This window comes from Porites lutea, chromosome 1, assembly GCF_958299795.1.
Source record: "Porites lutea chromosome 1, jaPorLute2.1, whole genome shotgun sequence".
In the NCBI taxonomy this organism is placed as follows: Eukaryota; Metazoa; Cnidaria; class Anthozoa; order Scleractinia; family Poritidae; genus Porites; species Porites lutea.
The window spans coordinates 8,911,666-8,933,580 of record NC_133201.1 but is presented as its reverse complement, the minus strand read 5'-3'; the positions used below and the strand labels follow the sequence as shown (position 1 = coordinate 8,933,580).

At 37.6% G+C, this 21,915-nt stretch overlaps 1 protein-coding gene across 1 annotated transcript; it reads right to left on the bottom strand.

Moving 5' to 3' along the window:
* Positions 1 to 9: 9 nt before the first annotated feature.
* LOC140944350 (ephrin type-B receptor 1-B-like) lies at positions 10 to 19,403 on the bottom strand. Its single transcript, XM_073393518.1, has 20 exons — positions 19,263 to 19,403; positions 17,852 to 17,912; positions 14,857 to 15,030; positions 13,873 to 14,509; positions 11,748 to 11,795; positions 10,999 to 11,367; positions 10,157 to 10,365; positions 9,682 to 9,754; positions 9,289 to 9,400; positions 8,756 to 8,805; positions 8,018 to 8,152; positions 7,306 to 7,382; positions 7,002 to 7,107; positions 6,018 to 6,079; positions 5,619 to 5,717; positions 4,994 to 5,107; positions 4,542 to 4,691; positions 3,790 to 3,834; positions 2,394 to 2,545; positions 10 to 2,072 (listed from the first exon to the last, which is right to left on the bottom strand). Exons 3-20 carry the CDS (start codon positions 14,998 to 15,000, stop codon positions 1,817 to 1,819), a joined length of 2,838 nt encoding a protein of 945 aa, XP_073249619.1. The 5' UTR covers positions 15,001 to 15,030; positions 17,852 to 17,912; positions 19,263 to 19,403; the 3' UTR covers positions 10 to 1,816.
* Between the last annotated feature and the right edge of the window lie 2,512 nt (positions 19,404 to 21,915).

Genomic DNA, 21,915 nt, shown 5'->3' with positions numbered 1-21,915 from the left:
ATGCTCAGATTTTCAATAAAGACGGACATTTAATTCTCAAATACTTCTAGCCTGGCATCGAAAAATATACATTCTTTCAACATCTTGAATTGTAGGAATTTAAAAAATACATCGTCGTAAAAAATGCACATTTCTATGTAAAATGCTTAAAAATATCTTCTTTCATTTGTGTAAATAAATTGAAAATTGGAAACTATTACGCAAAGATCTGAGTCTCTAGCTTGGCTAAGAAGAGAGGGGATAATTTTGACTTTTTACAACAAATTTAAAACATCTTGCATACTCTAAAATCTTAAGAAGTTACAAAATACGAAATCTGATACTATTAACCACACCAAAAGAGAAATAAAAAATTAAAATCAAAGATGGAGCCAGAAAGAGCAACGCAATAATATAACAGCACTTTGACTTTTCCTTTTGACTACTTTTCTTTTCAGGATAAAAAATGCCTCGGACAAAACGATTGCCGTTCGTCGATAAGTCTAAAATTGCTTATGATATATATTTTTTCGCAAAGACATGATTGTCATTTTCACAACGGCTTAGAGTTACCAAAGTAAACAAGATTTTGTTCCATTTTGAACATTTAAGAAAAAGAAAACAATTTAAAAATTCCGAGAATAAGCCGTACTTATTGGGGAAAAAAGAAACTGTCACAAGTACACCGTAAATAGAGCTGTCTACTGAATATTGTTTGGAACTCATTGACTCTTGTGTCCATGAGAGGGTGCCCGCTTTATGCAGTCGAGCCTCCGCTAGCGGATAGTTCCCGTAGGCGGACACCTTCCTTAAGGGGACCTCGCCATTAAAGCCCCATGGCCTACAGTGATCAACATCAAAATTCTCCTAAAAATCAATAAATAATCAATGGAAACGTTTATGAGAATTGATAAAATGATTGCCAAAGAAAATGCTTTGATTTTTCATCGCATTCTCTCAACTTATTCTTTAAAGAAATGCCGGTATGGGGATAAGTGTGGAGAATTCGTGTGTGGGTATTGGGACTTAACGAGTTAAGGTATTGGATCTACTGAGCACATTCATTGTAGAACAGAGTTCTAGCAATTTAAGGTGATGTTACATGAGACGATTCGCAACGACGATTTCAGCACAACACAGCGTTACAACACTGTTGCGACATAGTTTTGAATAGTTACAACATTGTTCCAACATTGCAACGCTGTGTTGCGCTAAAAATCGTCGTTGCGAATCGTCCCTTGTAATATCACCTTAAAGGGGCTATGTCACGCTATTTGCTTTTTAAAAGAAAAGCTAAAACTTCTTTGCGTCAATTTTATTCCAAAAATAATGGCACAGTTTTGTTCTTTAAACGATATTTAGACATTCGAACTTTTTCCTTTTTCGCCTGTTACAACGGATACCAAGGATGGATATGGATGAAACTTAAAAAAAGTTCGGCCAGTTTTTACACCCTTTCACTGCCAGAGTGCTTGATGGAGTTTTGTAAGGTTACTCTAACATTTGAGTCTGCGGTCCAAATTCTACGATGTGAATATTCAAATGAATCCTCTCTGCCTGTACTTACACATGGTGCTATTTGTTTCTCCAAATTTCACAAAATGAAATTTCGAAATTTGGTCGAAAATTGCTTTTGGCTAAATCTGGCAGTGAAAGGGTTAATGCTACGTCTGCAAAAATTACAGAAAATTATTGTTTTATATCTTCTTCATAACTCCCTAGGAGCATTTTGTGTGTGGGTTAAAGGCACTTAGCATTGACGTCAGTACGGAATTGACCTAAAGCAGCAATATCCACACGACATAGCCCCTTTAAAACCTACAAATAACAAGCACCACTATATCGCAGCTTCATCGTCGTCCAGTGCCCTGTTAACAAATTGTGATTTCATGGATCTTATGCTCTTGAGCATCTTATTCCTATGTCCAATCAGGGTAATTCCCATGCCTTTTAATTTCGTATCGTCCAGCCGAATAACTTTTTGGAGGCTCTTGATATTTGCAGCTTTGAAAACTTCTGAATACTTGTCCATGTTGATGAATTTCAGCCACTCGTGAACAGACCGGAACTGTGGAACATCAGGTTTTTCTGACCTGAAAGAAAACAGTACATAGGCTTCAATTACTTTTCTGGTTAATCTCCATGGTTTATAAGTTGTGGAACTACTTTTTATGTGCCTTGGCTACGGATGACGTCCCAGTCCTAACACTATAAAACGACGGTCACATTGTTGTCCCAAAGCAGTCCTGTGTAAAAGCCTTCTATGGCTCTTACTAATAATCTTGCATAGATGCTGGCCAATTGTGTAAGAACACTTTATATATCTAGTTGTGCATGTTGAATACTGCAATTTACTTTCAAAAAATCTAATAACATACATTAAATTTAACTACTTGTTTTAAGAAAAAACTTACGTTGCTTTCACAGCCAATAAGTCATCATTTAAAACTTCAGGGAAACGGAACAATTCATCCAAGCGACGGACGATTTCTGCAAATTTGGGTCTCTTGTTCTTGTCGGCTTCCCAACATTCCAGCATTAATCCGTGGACAATTTTTGGACAACCCTAAGCAACAACAACAACAACAAATACGAAAAAGAAATTTACAACTAGAAAACAAGACATATCATTTTAAGTTATTGTTGTTTTGTAGTTGTTGCTGGAATTAGAACAAGCAAAAGAATCCAATACACGACCTTTCAATCACCGGTTGGACGCTCTAATTATTCACTGAATTACGGGCGAGTGACTATATGATAGGGCATAGGCCTGCGCTTAGTCAAGGAACTTTCCATCGATTCTTGCTGGGGAACTCGAATTTTTTCCGAGCATTACATGCTTGTGTACTCTGGTTAATATCTTTAAATTCCTTACAATTATATTGCAGCAACATAACAATCATACCAATTCCAATATCACAGTATAATTTTAAAAACAATTCCAATATTTTAAGGCTCGTATATATAAAACCACTACTAACTCGAACCGCTATGAAAAATTTGAGTTATTCAAATGATTAGGATTGACCTGTCTCAATTCTAATATTAATATTCACCACTGGATTGATTCAGTTCACTTGTGAATTGAGAAGCGACTTAATAACACGAAAAAAACAAAAATGGCGAATAAGGACTTTGAATATGACTGTACGTCCATCGGCATTCTCTTTGTCAGTGTTAGCAGATTTTATTCGGAATATTGTTACGTTCAAACAGTGGTTATTATTACTTTGCTTGGCAGAACATTTAAGTTGGCAATTTCTTGCGACAAGTTTTGCTGGGTGCAATCATGCCTTTACATTTTTGGTGGGAGCTAAAAATTTCCAGTCACCAACGAATAGACGAATCTTTGCTGACGTCATTGTTTTCCCCATTAGCATATGAGCTGACCTATAAAAGGTGTCGCCGTATGCACCAAAAATATATGTTCATTAAGTTGAAAGAGTTGGTTTATTTGAGAAATTTGTGCAATGCTTTGCAAGCAATAACAAATAAATAATAATAATAATTATTATTATTATAATTATCATTGTAAAACAGCAGCCATCAAAAACTGCAAAATTGCTGAGTGGCAAAAACGAAACTATTCGGTATATCGGCCTCAGATTTTCACAGATAACTGAAATTGTTATGCTCTTTCGATATTCAGAGAGTTTCTTTCATAGTTCCATCAGAGAAGAAATGGCATATGCTAATGAGGCACTAAATGTAAACAAATATTCGCCTGTCAATTGATATTTCCATAAGTCCATGTCCGGTAAAAACAGGTACATACCGTAACTAAGCAACAACAACCCCAACAAAACTTACCGTGGGAGGTGGAAGGCGAAATCCCGTTTCCACTCGGCCAATCACCTTTGTGAAAGTAAAAGCAAACCAAAAAAGTTCGGATAGGTTTTATTTTTTTCTCCACCGGGATAGGAAAGATGGCATTTCTCCAATTAAAAAAAAAAAAAAAAAAAAAAAAAATTCTAATAAATAAGGCAAACACTGTTGGTTTCTTACAGTAATATCACCAATCAAGAGAGTCAACGACAAGAATCATTTTCTTCATTATAAAAACAGTCCTAAGTAAACATGGCCCATACCTTCAGTACAAAGAAAAAAACAAACGAAAACGAACAAAAAACAATAATAGTAATAGTAATAGTAATAGTAATCAATATAATAATGCTAATGATGACGATGATAATAATAATAATAATAATAATAATAATAATAATAATAATAATAATATATAAATAAAAAATATATATATTACTTTGAAACCCAAGAAAATTAAAAAAGTTTATGCTTCAGCACTCAAGCGCCCCAGTACCATACAAGAGTAGGGAGACTATTTTTTCGGCTGACGTTTAGATAAGTTGTAGGGGTTATACTGAAGGGTTATAAGTAAAAATAATAAGAAGTTTTGTCAGACAAGATTAGAGGTTGAACTGAACCGGTTGTCTGTCAAAAATTATTGTGATGAAGATAGATCAAATGACTTGGGTTTCCTGTCATGGAAATCCAATCAATTTGTCCCATCTTCAGTGAAACCCTTAATCTCATTTGACACTCACATCATAGTTGTTCCAGTCCCAGTATGGTCTCTCGGCGAATGACATTATCTCCCAGAGAAGGATACCATAACTCCACACATCACTTGCTGAGCTGAACTTCCGGTGCTGAAGAGCTTCCGGTGCGGTCCAGCGCACTGGAATTTTGCCTCCCTAAAAGAAATGAAAGCCGCACAGTCATTTTATGGCAATTTACAAATAAGCTTCGAATTCGATACAGCCTCCAAAATTCATTTTGTTAAATGCCGAAAAACAAATTGTACCATGTTAAACTACAGGAAAAGAAAATTCATTTAAAATATAATACCGTTGGATTTTATTTAGAAACTATTTAAAAAGGTGAGAACCGCTTTTTTACGAAATGTCCTCTGGGAATGGAAATGTTAAAGGTCAAGCAAAGAATCAAAAGGCTGCTTAAGTCCGCGAAACACAAAAAGAAGATCAAATTGTTTTACCTGTGTCTCATATTCTGAATCAGGCTTGTCATCAGCCAGTTCCCTTGAAAGGCCAAAATCAGATACTTTACAAGACATATTCTCACCAACAAGAATGTTACGAGCGGCGAGGTCCTGGTGTAAAAGAAATCAGCACGAAAGACAAGTGGGTGAAAATATGTAACTATAGCTGCTTTATAACAAAAAGTTAAGAAGAGAACCCATCATTTATTATGGTTTGGTCTAAAGCAGAAAAAAATCAGGGGAGGGAATGGTCTTGGCGAAAGAGAAATGTGGTCGATACGACTGCTTTCCAGTCCTTTTGCAAATTAGTAATCATGGCAGGGTTTTCTCTGATGATATAGCGCTGGTCTGCAGGGCGGGATGCCGGGGGCTCTCTGCCCTGAGGAAAGTCCAATTTCCAAGGTTTTGAAGTAACTGAGGAACATGACGCAACGCTTAACCTTATTCTATTTCCTTTTTGCTCACAAGCCTAACGTTGAGACCTGGCCATCGTTATGTAGATCAAATAACAGAGCAGGGGTGTCCCTTCATCCGTCAATCAGCTGGTTTTCTAATAATCGGCCCTTCTTCTATCCGTCAGGAATAGTTTCCACATGTAAAGGATTTGCGTTAGTTTGCCTACCCGGTGAATAAAGTTCATCTCTGAAAGATAGACCATTCCATTTGCCACGCCTCTAGCCATTCCCAACAACTGAATAGCGGCAATTTGGCCATTGCGACCCTATGGACAAATAAAGATGCAACATATTTAATAACTGCAATACTAGTCTGTAACAATTTGCAGAAAATCTGATAACTAAACAAAATCGAAAGACACTTATGGCTTGAGTAAAAACCGCAAAACGTAAAGTCACAGGAAGAAGTTAAAACATTTGATAATCAGAAATAAATGAATAAATAAAGTTACTGAATACAGACAAACAAGTTTCGGCTTCGCTTCTGACGCAGCTTTAAAATGCGGTGTCCTTTCGAGTTAACGTCAATTCACGGAAATTATGAACATACTAGTCATAAAACGTACTTTTAAAAAATTATCCAATGAACCACTCTCGAGAAACTCTGTTAGTATCATCATTGGTCTACCTAAAATGAGAATGATGCATTGTGTAAGAATGTAGGAAGCATCTTAAAGCAACTTCAAAAAAAAAAAAAAAAGAAAGAAAAGAAAAGGTCGTGTGTCCACGCTATAATTTGCAAACAATTAAGGTCGAGAGTTGACCTTGCAAAATTCCTCACACGCAGTATCTCAGTAAGACTGGGAGAAGCGTGTCACAACGTTAACCTTTTAATTCCTAAGAGTGGGTAACATCAATTTTCTCCAAATAATATCAACACATAACCACAAGAAACGTTATGAGAATCAGCAAAATGATCACCATATGGAGAATGCTTTAACCTTTTATTAAATTCTGTCAACCATTCTTTAAGGAATCTATGGAGATCATTGTAGAGAATTTTTATGGGAATATTAGGCCTAAAGGGTTAATAGGATAAGACGGAATCCATCAGGAAATTGAGTAATTTTAGTTTTCAGTGGAAAACCATCTTGTGCCAGAATAGTTTAAAGCATACTGCATTCTTTTTTACATTTTTCAAGAGCTAAAGATGTAATAAATCATCTGTAGTAACACCAAAGAAACTTTTTCACAAGAATTGTGGTTATACGGGTGAAATTCTAAAAATTTCATGTGTCAGATGTAATTTTGTGAAATTTAACATTCATTTTCTCGGGCTCCCATAAGAATTTTTTTTTTCGTATTACTACAGATTTATTACATCTTTAGCCTTTGAAAAATGTAAGAAAGAATGCATTATGCTTTACATCATTGTCCACTGAAAATCAAAATTACTCAATGCCTGGTGGATTCCGTCTTAAACTGTAGCAGAAGAACATTTTGCTAAAAGTACAGCACAGGGGCATGCCGCGCAAAACGTCATTTTTCCCCAAATGTTTAGTGCCCCTCAAAATCATTCATTGTTGCCTTGAAAATCACTGCAGACCTACTTTGTGTAACAACTCCTTTCAGCGCAATCACATTTGGGTGATCAAACTGGCCCATGATAGATGCTTCTGACAGGAAATCTTTCTGGTTCTTCTCGTTTGAGCCGGGCTAAACGCACAAAAAAAAAAGTACCTTAAACTGAAAATCAACTAGAGAAGTAAAAATTCTAGAATGGAAAGGCCTTGGAATAGGCGCTTTTGACTTGCTTAACTAAACATTAGACAAATGTAGGTCAAATAGGTACTCACAATCAATGGCATGCATAAATTTCTGGGCAAGAAAGTAATAGCCCAATGTTATACTCACTCTCAAAACTTTGATGGCCACGATTTCTTTTCCTTTCGCGGTTTGCAGTGTTCCCTTGTAGACATCAGCAAATTCCCCTAGCAAGAGAAAAGAAACAAACAGTAAGTAAATACCTAACTATCATTAAGGGACTTTCCAAGAATAATGATAAAGAACATTTTGGCACCAGGTGTTTCATATTGAACGTAAGAATCTTTAAGTTCCGTACTGAACTGGTTATTTACAAGGGCGGTCGATAAACTGAGCTTGCATGAGACTAAACTCGACTAAATAAAATCCAGCTAACGGCCAGTGTCACGCAAGCAGCAGTCACGTACTGAGGCACTAAAAGCAAATTCACAATAAAATAGAGTGTTTAGAGGAAAGAGATACATGTATGACATCATATCACTATCATAGAATAAATTTCTGTAAGAAATTGAAGAAGATCGGAGGCGAGAAACTAACCAGCAGTCAAGCAAAAAGTAAAATCGGCTTTATGAAGCAAGAGCACCAGCTGCACAAGACTATTACATCCACATGGTCTACTCACTAGCAAGATGCAGGACAAAGACGGAAGAAAGCATTAACCTGCCGGATTTTTCAACCTTCTTGCAGTTCACATTTTGATATAATTTTCAATATGTAGCTTCCGATCATAGGGTATCAAACAAAGAAAGAAACAAACTAACAAGAAAAAATCTCATCCAAAATGCAGAAAAAAAATCCTTACCTTGCCCAATAAGTCTATCGAGCTTTGTTTTACTTCTTTCGATTTCTGTTGTAAACGTTGACAGCAATTCCATTAGATCAAGGTAGTTTCCTGGGTCGATATAACGTCGCTGATCCATTGATTGTAGATCAGTGCCTGTTGGAACGGAAGTTGATTTAAGTAGCTGAGTAAGAGTAATTAGAGAGGCTAAGCATCACGTTTACGTCAAACGGCAAACTCGAATTTGTACCACGTGACCAACTTTCCCCTTTACTTGTCGTTTACTGTCCATTTAATACTTCATCGTTTAACGTTCATTATTATTATTATTTTATTATTATTTTTTTAATCGGTTAGAATTGTTTTGAGCTGTTTTTATCTGCTTATTTTCTATTTTGAAAAATTGTCAACTTGATTCTGACGGTTTGCCGTTTGCCGTATACGTGAAACTTAATAATTGGAGAGCTGAAGGTTCACGTTTACGCCAAACGGCAAACGTGAATTTGAACCACGTGACCAAGTTTTCGCCTTAATTATCGTTAACTGTTTATTACTTCAACTAAAAAATAAGTAGTTTCACGCCAGTTTTATACATAAGAATTGTTCTGGACAGTTTTCATCTACTTATTTTCTATTCTGAGAAATTCTTAACTTGAATCTGACGTTTGCCGTTTGGCGTAAACGTTAATCTTAATCTTACTCTCCCTACTGAGTAAGATGTAACGCGTGGGGAAGGGAAACTATTTAATTTGTTCATACCTTGCTCTATAGTACGCATATATTCCTTCTCTATATTTCTTCCACTGCCCCTGAAATAACGAGAAGATGAACATTAAAAAGACTTTCCTTCCTACAAGAGATCATCACCCATAAAACAATTTAACCATGAGCGCAATTAATAAAAGTTCAATAAAAAGCTTAAATTTCTCCCAGCAGAATAAGAGAAAAAAGCGGCAAGATGGTTTCAATTTAATGGTCACACCACGGAAAAACGAGGTAAAAACATATAGCACATAAATAAACAGTAAAATGTAAATAAATAAATCTATAAATAAATAGGGTCATGTGAAAATGCTGTTAAAGAGGTATTGCAGTTAGTGAAACCATAGAATTTCATTCCACAGAATCTACTGGACCAATGGCGGAGTGATAGGCAATGCGAGTGATAGGCATATAGAAGCTTCCGTAACACTCCAGTAATCATGGAACTTCACGTTAAGTTCTAAGAAGTAGGGAAAATCAGAGATTTATCTTTACAAACTTCTTATGGAAAGTATCAACAAACTTAGTACCTTCTGAAGCGAAAGACGACAACAATGACGATAATGAGGATAAGTAACAGCAAGCCTCCTCCTCCTGCGGCGCCAATAATCACCATCTTGTCCTTGGTTGATAAACTACTTCCTAAAATATTTAAAGAGTTGACGACATTGATAAGTAGAAGTTAGCACTTTCATCAACGTACCCCCAGAACAGAGGGGTACAAGAGACTCTGCACAGTTACAACTAAAATGCTAAAACCGGCAATACTACAACTGGGGGATATTTCCGTTTTTATTTCCTCTGAAAACGCTAAAAGTAGATGATGACAGGAAATTTTGTTAAATGTGTTGACGAAAATATCTAAAAAAGTGAGTTGAACAGATTCAATGTCAGTGCAACAAAAGTTGGACAATTAACATTACCAGACAAATTGTTTGGGATTGTAAATCTCTTTACGCCAGGTGGTCCTTGTCCGAAGTTGTTGACGGCAGTTACCTACAAAAATGAAAAAAAGCAAATAGCTGAGACATTTGGCTGACTTGACGTACCTTTAAAAGAACATAGCCTCCATAGCTTACCCAGACAGTAACCAGGCCCTAAATAGTTCAAAGGCTGTCAAAGCCTGAAATAAATAACCAGTCAGACGGTCAACCCAACACCGCCCGGCTAGCTCAATTGGATACGCGTCAATCTGCCAAGCGAGAGGTCGCCGGTTCAAAGCTTGACAGACGCAATATGTATAAAAAAGGGATATTGATGCTGGTGCTACTGCTACTGCTACTGCTGCTGCTGCCGCTGATGATGATGATGTCAGTTCGTCAATAAATCAACAGTCATATTCAGTAAGTCAGTTCAAGGTTCTGTTACAACACGATGGTTGGAAAGAATACAACTTACCTGGAACTGGTACGTTTTTCCGGCACTTAATTTTTGAATCTGTTGTTCTGTCTCTGGGGTTGTGAAACTTTCATGGTCAGAAGTGTCATCCACGTCAAAGTACGTCACCATGTATTTTTCTATTATGCCATTTTTGCATTTTAGTTCCCATGACAATACGGTAGCACCATCTTCGGCTTGTCGTACAGACACTTCCGGTATGCTAGGAACTGTTGCGAAAAACGCAAGTATGGATAGTTGTAAACAAGCGACATCACAAAAAAAGAAGAAAAAACGAGGCTTAAAGAAGCAACGAGACATCTTTTGTATCTTTTCCAAGTGAATCCCACGTTAGTAACATCATAAGAGCCCATCCCTCCGCTTTCAATATGCATACTCTAGGAGAGGAGACTAAGATTCCATTTTTCATTTTAAAGTTAAAAAACGCCAATCAACAAGAATGGTTAAACCTTAACATATTTCTACACTTTGAATTAAAAATAATCGTTTAGGATTACGGGAAAAAAAAGTAAAGTCAACAAAATGAGGAACCAACTGGATTCGATCCCATCGTGTACCCCAGGTACAACAGCCGGTACTCTGCCTGCCCACTGGAATACCGTCGGAGAGCCTTACAAGGTGTCTTCTATGTTACGAAGAGACTAATGTTTGCCAGTGGAAAGACTTTCCTCATTAATTTGCGCTAGGCCTGCACTGTATACCCATACGAACGTTCAGAATAACTCTGATCTTTAACTATTCTCCTTACAACCAATTAACAGTCATGAAAGAAAAGACGTGACAGTTACACTAATAACCTACAGATTTTGTCTTATCAAAATTAAACAAAGCCATTGAATTACCAGATCCGTTTGTTTTGAATGTTATTGTGGTGCTCCTTGCTTCGACCTTGTGTTTTCTTGCGGCTACCTCACTGACTCTGTTCTTGGCCACGATCTTGCAAGTGTAATTTACAAACGGGGAAAACAAACCCATTGTCCCCGGAATCGTCACTGTAGTGGCGTAACTTTTGTTCATAAATACGACCCCTGCATTGTTATCACCACCACAGATTTCTTCAGTGCAGTCCTTGCCATCAATTTCGCAAGTGCGTTGACATTTAACTTCGTAGAATACTTGGTCACCAGTTATCTTGGGAGGCATCCAGTTTATCGTAGCTGAAGTTTGGTTAACAAAAAGTGTAACAACATTTCTCGGGTGCGATGGGATGGCTAAATAAGAAAAGAAAAGAAAAAACACATATTAAAGAGATTTTATTCCGCCAATAATTTAGTTGAAAATGTCTATTTCATTTATAATTTTAATCTTTTGCTCATTCTTAGGATTCGCTTCTTACATGTACGAAACTATTGAACGAGTGAATCAATTGATTAACTTTTTTAATGGACTAATTGTATACACATCGGTCGATTCATTGGTTGGTTACTGAGTTGGTTGGTTGGTTGATTGATTGATTGATTGATTGACTGATTAATTAATTGATCATTGCCGTAAATGTTGAATGACAAGTAAGATTTTGGAATCACATTAGAATAAATCATAGCAGAACGAAGAGGGCCCATAAAAAATGAAAAAATAACTGATTACACACCGGTACAGTTCAGCCCTTTTGCGTCGTTGTAAGTTCCCTGTGAACAAGCTGAAATAAAGGGAAAATAGTAATTATAATCTAAAAGGATGTTCATATACATACAGTCGAACCCCCCGTAAGCGACCACCCAAAAACCAAAGGCTTGGTGGTCGCTTACGAGAGTCGGACCGCAAGAGCGGAATTTATAAGCCAACCTAGAATGGAGTAGTATATCTGTTTTAAAAAATAATGAAAGTTCACTATCCCCTGCCAATTACTGGTAGTTTTATTGACACAATCATTTAGCTATACTATGTGACAGTTCATACACGGAAGTGCACTTAATCTCGCGCATTATAAATTTGTGGTTGAAAAATGTTACTTGTGTACGCGACTTCTAAAACGTCTGCAGAACAAAAACTCATCATCTTAAACTGAAACCTGGAATCTGAATCCTTCTTAAGGGTAATGGTTAATACTGTAGTTACAGATCGAACTAATAAACAAAGTCATAGATGTGTAGACAATTATGACAGCCAAAGAATAAATTCCTTTTCGTCCATTTTTACTATGTACTTCACTGTTTAGTAAGACCATGTGTCAAGTGCTCAGTTAGCAGAGGTTAAAAGCAAAATAAAATTCTAAACCTGTCAGCCGAAAAAGTGGTCGCCGGCATTTATCAATTTGTTTTGGAAAAGCTGCAAATGCCCCACGGTGGGGCCGGGCGTTCATACATTTACGAAAACCCCACTGTAGGGCTTAAAAATACGGTGCAAATGCCATACCCCGGGACAACCCCAAAATTGCATTTTCCAGCAAATAAGCTGCAAGGACCATATTTATGGAAAATTCAGTATCTGTTATAATCTGATCAAACTCGCGAGTGAAGTACCCTGGCAAATAGTTACCAGCCGCTAGTTATAATTATTGCAAAAAAGATCACATTGATCTGATTAATAATCAATGACAGAACTAAAATAGAATTTTAATAATACCTTGCTTATTTTCGAAGACGTTTAATATACGGTGAATGATTAAAAATCTACCGACGATGGAACCGTTGAATTGTCGCATTGATTGTACAATACAGGAAGTTTGTATTAGCTTTTAAATATCTCCTGTGTTTCTAGGCCTGTCTGCCTCAAAAATTCACGCACAAAAAAATGTATTTTCCTTTAAACTTCTCAAACAATACATTAATTGTTTTTCCTCCATGGCCAGCACATCACGATTGGGGGAATTAATTTCTTAGACGGATGCAAAAATAACTGTGAGGTAGAGAAGTGATGGAGCGAAAAACACGCATATCGTTTTAAAGCATAGGTATTTAAAATATTCTTTATAAAGCTATCTACTTTTTTAGTGCAATATTGAAAAAGGAACGACGTTAACCGCTTCTAGAAGAATTGACGAACGCCCCAGCCCCAGGCAGAGGGTTTCTGACAAATCCCCCACCACCGGGACAGACAAGATGACAACTGCCTGACAAATGACTGGGAAGGGGGTGGGGGGCACACTTGGAATAGAATGAGCCATTACTTTTTTCCGTCCGATTTTTTTGTCCACTAAACAGTGCAAACGAGGATCGCTTTAAATTTAAGAGTGCAAAAGCTTCAATTTGGAGGCTCCCTCAATTTTCCATGAGACACCCATGAATATTGGTGGTAAAAATATCATTAACTAGCACATGCCTAGCCTTCGCCAAAGACGGAACTAAACTTCTAGTTAAGTATGTCTGTGGAACCAGGATTTGGGTACGCGCCTTACATGATTAGCCTCTTCAATCAGCTTGAAGGGAAATTCAAAACGATTCTCCGTTACTAACCGGAGTTAGATAACGTCTACGACGCATGGTAAGATATGTCCATCATCCTACAACTACCCGCTTTCACAAGTAACTAGCAGGTAAGACCAATCTGAAAGGGAGTTATTACCATATCGATATCTTGACATACCTGTACATGTCCCTCCAACATTTTCCTTGTCTTTAAATTATGCTTATTTATCCACAGTAAAAAAATCGATCGATGAATATTGGCATATTGGTGATAAAAATGTCATTAACAAGCATCTGTCCACTCTACTAATAGTAGGTAAAACCAGCCTTGAAGAGAATTATAATGATCGCATTGATTTCTAAACATACCTGTACACGTTCCTCCAACATTTTCCATGTCTTCCTTGCAGACGCATTTCCCTTTAAACTGACTGACATTCCACTGACCACTGCTTTCACACGTAACATTCAAAACTCCCTGAATATGGAAAGAGTTTTCAGCACATGTTCCTTCCACTAGGATGGACTCAAAGACACTTGATGGAGCTACAGTTTCCCGTAAATCGACCAAACTGTTAGAGAGCGTTGTACTGGGACAAATGTTATAAGTAATCCTGACGGAAGACAAAATTTTGCAGCCACCTTGATCAAGAAATGCAAGAATAATATATCTCTTTGTTAGCTGAAGTGCTAAAGAGATGGTTTGGTCGCTAGCCTGACCGCGGATGGTAGCAAATTCTCTGTAAGAACTGTTGCTGGTGAGGGGGTCCGGTATGAAATCAGTTGTGACCTTTAAATCGGATTCCCATACATAGACTCCAATATTGTCGGTACAAAACGTGTTGGATGGTTGACTGGAACAAAAGGACGTTATTGTGTATTTAACGGAAACGCTCACTCGGTCAATGCTGTGAACACCAATAAGTGTACTTCGTAACCAGTTTTTCGGTTCTTGCAGAAACGAATTACACAATGTAAAATGATTGGGCACTGGTTTGTAAGTCCACTAAAATAAACAAAGAAAGAGACAAAATTGTTAGTCAGCGGATGAAACTAAAAAAATTTACTGTAATACTAAGTTAGGAGAAGCCAACCTCTGACTAATGAACAACAACAGTATGGTGCCCAGCACATGCAACTTAGAAGTACGAAAAACAGGAGTGTAAAATAACACGGGCATACGGGCAGAAAACATCTCCTTGAGAGAGGTGCCCGTCTTACGAAGGTGCCCTTTAAGAGTGAGGGAGCGTCAACTATGATGCACCCTGACCACCATAAGAAAGCTGCTCTTTGACAAACGGGATGCTCATAATCTGGTTACTGAGTAAAACAACAAAAAACTACTTTAATTACACCCAAAGAAGACAATCCATTAGTGTTAGCATCCCAGCCTCCCCAATGATTCCCATTTGGTGTTTGATACAACAGCTTTTCTTCTGCTGATATCCATGGTATGAACGCCAATATGGTACAGATTGCAAAACAGCAAAACTCCATAGAAATCAAATAATCAGGTCACGGTTAAACCTAAAAAAAAAAACGAACAAAATATTGAACATTGCTCATAACCTTGTTCCTTAATACCCGTTTCTCTCGTCAGTTTTTTGTTAAAAGAAGAAGGATTTATGCGAGGAGGCTATTATCAGTAAGCCATAAGAACCTGGACTGATACAACCGACAAAACTAGAATTGAAGACAAGAAGTTAACATAGTCACGGTCCTCCTTCGCACGCCTTTGAGGTTAGCAATTCAGTAGTACCTTTGGTTTGTATTAAATCCTAGTACATGTGCATGTTTTACCACGTTTAGGTAGATTAAAGTGACTCTTCAACATTACAACGACTTAGAGGATACTTAAAAGGGAGATACGAAAAAGACTGTATTGGAAAAGGACGAGGGAGGAGTAAGGGTTGACGACACTATCTGTTCTGTAATCTTGGGATATCCAAGTATTTAACAGACTCCTGTAAATAAAGTGTTTCACTCAAGTGGCCAGTGGCTAGGAAAATTTATTGGAATAAAAAAAGCGTTTACACAAGGAAAGGAACTAAACACCCAAGAATAGTTTGGGACCATCGTAATCGGCTTCTGTCGTATTGTTCAGGGGCACGGAGAATCAAATATTGCCTAGAATTTCCATTGCTTGAGGACGGCTAACAATTTCTTGACCATCGTTCCATTCATGTACAATTTTCGAAGATTATCTAATATATATTCCCTAAAATTTTCTGAAGTTTGACTTTCACATTTAACTTCCTAAGTTAGTCTCTTTATTTTTGTAGAAAAAAGGAAACCGATAAATTTTTGGATTCAAAAATGCGACGTCAAAAATGCGATGGAGATTTGAATCAGAAAATGTCTCACTTTCGTTTAATTCGCCCCTAAAATTTTCGGGAAAATAATAATTAAGGCCTTGTAATTTCCAAAGACTCAAGTTCCCCTTGGAGAAACGAACAGATAACAAAACCGTCTTGGGTCAGCCCCTGATTTAGCCTCCCAAGCAGACGTTCCTAGGGGGGTTCGTCACGCGTTCCTACCCCTGATTAGGACCCAGACGATGTGACGTCACGGGAAACGGTCTCAACGGCAACGAAATCGAGACGATATTGTTGACGTAAAAACAGTATCGGACTGCATGAGCTACAAATAACTGCAACTCGCCTTTTTGTTCTTAGCTCAGTTAAAAGTAGTTATATTTCCGTATATTTGACATTCATCCACAGTTTTCACATTCAACTTCCCAAGTTAGTCTTTTTTTCTTTTTTTGTACAAAAAAGGAAACCGATAAATTTTTGGATGCAAAAATGCGATGGAGATTTGAATCAGAAAATGTCTTACTTTCCTACTTTCCAATACGTCAATTTACACCTAAAATTTCCGGGAAAAAAGTAATAATTAAGGCCTTGTGATTTTGAAAAGAAACTCAAGTTTCCCTTGGAGAAATGAACAGATAAGGGACTGTGCAATAATTATCAGGAGGGTGGGGGGGGGGGGAGGGGCTTAAAAACTAGAGGAGGGGGCATTACATAAAATTGCTGCCAAGATAGGGGGGCTCAAAGTAAAATCACTCATTTGACGGAGGGGGGGCCTTAAGTTTTATTCGAAATGTAAATCAAATTAAACGCAATAAAAGATTTTTAATACAGGCATCATGATAGACTGTAACAAATATCAATACGAACAGCTGTTAAACGATTATTGAAAATATTCCATCAAAATGAAAAGCAAATTCACAACTGATCAATTTTAACCCGTGTTCTAATTAATTGAGCTGATCCTATGTAAAGCAAAAGTCATGAACTTGTTTTTCAGCTTCCCCCATAAAACAATGGGAATCAAACAGATCTCGTAGACAAGCTTTGTCGGTTTTTGATGTGAATAAAAGTAATGTTTCTTCATCGACTGAATCGATTTGCTGAATTCCATATATATCTGGCTCATAACAAAGTTCGACAGGCTCTCCTCCCAAGGATCTAAATATAATGCAAGCTCTTTTTCGTCTATTATTTGAAGCGTTCAATCTCCTGTTCTTTGATTTTTTTTCTCTGCTCCTTTCTCTTTCTGGCTTCAAAAGTGTTAGATTTTGAGCTAATGTGGTAAGCACCCCGGTACTTAGCAAATGCTTTGTCTAAATCTTCAATCAAGCGATAAACATCCTTCTCGATACTAGATGTTACATAATAACGTTTGTCATTATTGAAGCTGTGATGGCGGGGGGGGGGTGCGACGTTATTTTTAACATAACAGAGGGGAGTTAGAACTATTTTTTTTTGGTTTGGTGGGGGGGGTACTGTCTAAGTTTTTGCTAGATAACTCTAGTTTTTCAGCCCCCCCCCCCCCCCCTTCTGATAATTATTGCACAGTCCCTAACAATTTTATAGCGCCGCTTAGAATGCAATTCCAGAGATCTAAAAAGTGTTTTCAATTTCTTTAGGAGGAAACCGTCGTTGGCTCAGCCCCTGATTTAGCCTCCCACGCAAGCGTTCCCAAGGGGGCTCGCCACGCGTTTCTGCCTCAGGGTACCCCTGACTGGGACCCAGACGATGTGACGTCACGGGAAACGGTCTGAACGGCAACTAACTCGAGACGATATTGTTGACGTCAAAACAGTATCGGACTGCATGAGCTACAAATAACTATAACCCGCCTTTCTGTTCTTAACTCAGTTAAAAGTAGTTAAATTTCCACATATTTGACATTCATCCAAATATATGTTGTATATGGCCGAATATTACAGTTTGGAAATACTTGGTATTAATAGTTCGATGTAACATCAGTTTTAAAACTTGTCAAAAGAGCACACTGTCCTTACGCTTCAAGTGTTACTACATATGTTCTATTTCCTTACCTGTCAAAACGAAACCATTTCAGGAGAAGATGAAAACGCTAATCGACTCACGTAGAACTTCCTAAAGGAACAATTAATAAAATAAAAATAGATAACCCATCAAAAGCAATTATTCCTGGTATTTAGAGAGATAAATTATAATTTTTAACTGAAAGTACAACAAGAACAACACAAATCATGGTTGGACTGATGTAAAAAAATGATCCTAAGAGGGAAAGAAATAAAAGAGATTAACAAGAATTAAAACAGGAGAGAAATTAAGAATAAACCAACAAATTAGCAGCTGCTTGTATAGAAGCCGTTGCCGTGGAAGCATGACGAGGTATTTCCGTGTGGCTAAGTCAACTGTTTTAATATAATTACCTAAGGCCTTCGCGTAATTAACTAGTTGACCAGGCAGTATAACATTTGTCGTCATCGCCATCTAAGACGTTTTAATTTTCATATTTAGAGCTGCTCACAGAGAAGAAAAAAATGAAAGTAGACTGCTGGCAGTCCTTGGCTTATTCATTTTGTCATGTACATGACTCGAGAGAGCGAACTAAGGAAGTTCATTCTGAAAGGGAACTACAGAGCGTGTGAACTCGCCTCCTTCGGCTCGCACGTAACATCCCGGTTTGCGGCCGTGCGATACCAGTAGTCTAACCGAAAACCACATACGTTGAAGTAACACTTCGTTGCCAGGTCCTATGACACAACCACCTTTGACCGCGGGTTGTTGTTCTTTAACATATTGGCTACGAGAAACTTGATCTGGTGAATTGACGTCTTCGGCGATTCTCTTCCATACAATTATAACGCAACGAGTGAAGACTAAATTTAAAAGGAATCTGCTTTCGGACAAACTTTCACTCGCTACAAAAACCGAAACCTCTTCATCATTGTTATTATAATAGTAGAAAATCAACACCAGTACAACAATTTACGTGATCTAACAAAAAGTAATAAAGTATTAGAAAGAATACAAAGATCACGAATAGAGTAGACCCTTATCTGACTGTTTGCATTGCCATCTTCAAACAAGCACATTTATAGCCAACGCCGCTTATCTCGAGAGGGAAAGTTGAGAATTAGGTTTTATAGTTACTCTTACAATCTGTAAGCTTCAAAAGAAGTAAAACGATTACACCTTCTGAACGAAACCAAAACATCAGTTTGTTTGAGGTCACCCAGGAAATAAGCCAGCTTCAACCAAGATAACTTGCTTTCTACAATACTTCCACGTTTGGCATTCACGAAATCGAAAACAGACGACATAGTTCGGCCGAGTAGATCTATTATTCAGTAAATTTAGAAGCGATTAAAGAGAATTCATAAAACGAAATTGGTTGAACTTACACGCCGTCACGAGCTGCGTTCGTCATGACCATATTAAATTATGGTAAGTGATAAACTAACAGCTGAAACTTACCAAGTGGAACCCAGCCACGCAGAGAGTAAAGATGTCGAAGAATCTTCAAAAAAGTTAAGTTCAGAGGCTGTAAACCGGAAAATGTAGAATGAAACACTGAGCGGTTCTGCGCGTTAATGATTATGCGAATTTGATATTATGCAGAGGGCAATAATTATTACACAATACCCTAAATAGTCACACAATAGCCTCTCTACTAAATGATCACGCAGCACAGGCTAGGTGAATTCGCGTGACGCAAAAAGAAACGTATTGAAAACCACAGGTAACCCTACCCTGGGTCCCAAAGGTTTTTTTTCTTTTTTTTTTTCGTATCGGTACTGAAGGTTTTAGTTCTACCGTTGCTCTCTCCCTCTCCCTTTCTCTTCCCCTTCTCTCCCTGTAGAGTCCCTGTAGTCTCCTGGAATTCTATATGAAGCAACGGTAGCATGGCGGTAGAAAAACACGCTAGAATGGTGCTGAAGGGGACGTAAGGGTTTGCTGTGATACGGTTTTGCTCGATTTTTTGTGCGATTTTGCAGAAACTGCGGTATTGCGGTTTTACACATCCAAGCGGTTTGCGCTATTTAGAAATTAATTTCAAAGCGGTTTGCGGTTTCCTTATGTTATAAATAAGACAAGGAGGCAAGCTGAGCATTTTTTTAAAATGCATTTTTATTTCCATTTAATGCCCTCATGCTAAATAACCATCGCTAAATTCTCCATACAAACCCTTGTGATCTTTCTGCTGCGTCAACGATTCTCACTCGTGACCTTTGGGTACCTGTATTGAAAACAGAAAAGACATTTTTTCGGGAAAACAATAGAACAAGCCTCTTATCAGAGGGCATCATAAATCGGTCGGCCCGGCCTCCTAGCATGTGCACATGCAAAATTTCTATCTATATAAAAACGAAACAAGCATCCTTTCAGAGAAGAGAAATTGAGGAATCCGGATTTGAATAAATAGTAGTCGAAATCTTGTACTTTCATTAAGTATATGGGGCTGATATTAGACCAAATTGTTGAAGGAATTGAATGTACGTCACAGTACGTGAGCCGCCGAAGTGACCGTTCTGGAGTGCTGGCATACCCTTATTTTGTTGATTTTATTCATTGTTTTTATATAACCACTCTTTTATTTTTTCATTTACTTATTCTTTTATTTTTAGCAATTTTTTTCTTATGATCTTCGCTGAAGATCGCAAAGGGAACTCTACTGGTTGATCGTGTGGATGGTCAGACCGCATAGGGTAAATATTTTATGTATTTATGTATTTCTTTATTTCTTTGTTCATTCGTTTATTTCTTTTATTTTTGTTTTTCATCTACCCTCCTGAGCGTGAGGGCTATGTCTGCAAAGCGAGGGTTGAATCAGTCTATGAAGCAAAAGATATTTAGCACGTTTCTATTAATGCTGCCCTTGAAAAACCCACTACGAAATCTTGATGGCTTTTGCTTGCTCGTTTGCTTGTTTTTGTTAGCCATACACTGTATCCAGCTTTAAAATGTTTCCTTTGAAGTAACCGTAATTTACATTGAATTTGCATTGTCGATGCATTGAGATGTTTTAGTTCTTTTAAACACATTTCACTTCAATGACTTTTAAAAGGATAATTAGTTCATCTGAATCATTCAGTACAGCTTAGTCACTGAATAACTGGACCTTTCGCCTGCTCAAATACCAACCGTTCGTAGTTTTTATTTTGTCATTTTAAGGAATCCTGAGCAAAGGAAACTCGCATTCTTTTGCACAGCTTTACTGCTGAATCTTTGTAGTTTCCGGCGAAATTCAGATCATTTCCTTGACTGACATTTTAATTTTGAGTCATTTAGTTTAGCTTGTAAACTTTAAAGACGTCCTTAAAGCTTAATTCATCCAGATTCGTTTTTAGTTTTCAGCTGATTTTATTCAGCCTTCCCTCCATTTGATTTGTGAGTGTAATAAGTTGATCGGTTAGTATGAATAGAGCACTGTTATCCCTGTTTTTCGATTTACACTGCGATTTACATGGATGAGTTACATGTTGGATGCACACGCATACATGACTTCCACGGGCTGAAGATTAATCTGTTGAAGTCCAAGTTTGAGGTCTGTCCTGTTTTCCAGTTGCAGCAGATCCCAATACCGTGGAACAGTAACGAGTTCCTCTCGCGCAAGCCAAGCGAGTTACAGAGTTAGTTTCCCCCTTTGTGGTTCATATGCCGAAGTCGCTCGCATTCTCTTAACGCTTATTTCCCTGATTTGTGCTTGGAAGGGCAAAACCTAACGTCACAACACTGACTTGACTGTGTATAGCCCAAAATGGGTGAGGCAAGCTTGGCGGCACACCTCGGTCAAACGTCTTCGCGTGTTGCCTGGGGATCCCTACGTTGGAAAAGCTATACCAGGGAAATTTTCTTTGTATTTCAAGATGAGTAATCGATGAGTAATCGATAGGCCACAAAATTCTGGGGTTTCGATTACTCATTGATTACTCATTGATCATCGCCAATAATCAATGACTAATCAACTGATTACTCATCGATTTCTCATTGATTACCAATTGATGTCACTGATCATCGATTAGTTATGTCTGGTTATATAACGTGAAGACAAAAAACCTGTTTATCCAGTTCTTATCTTGTCATAGAAAGTTCTAGAAAACACTACGTCATATTTTAATTGGGTCCT

Coding starts and splice junctions, on each gene's coding strand:
- LOC140944350 (XM_073393518.1), bottom strand. CDS start 15,000: ATGGAGTTTTGCTGTTTTGCAATCTGTACCATATTGGCGTTCATACCA. Junction 7,108..7,305: donor TGGCCATCAAAGTTTTGAGA/GTGAGTATAACA, acceptor TTGTGCGTTTAG/CCCGGCTCAAACGAGAAGAA. Junction 3,835..4,541: donor GGGACTGGAACAACTATGAT/GTGAGTGTCAAA, acceptor ACTTTCACAAAG/GTGATTGGCCGAGTGGAAAC.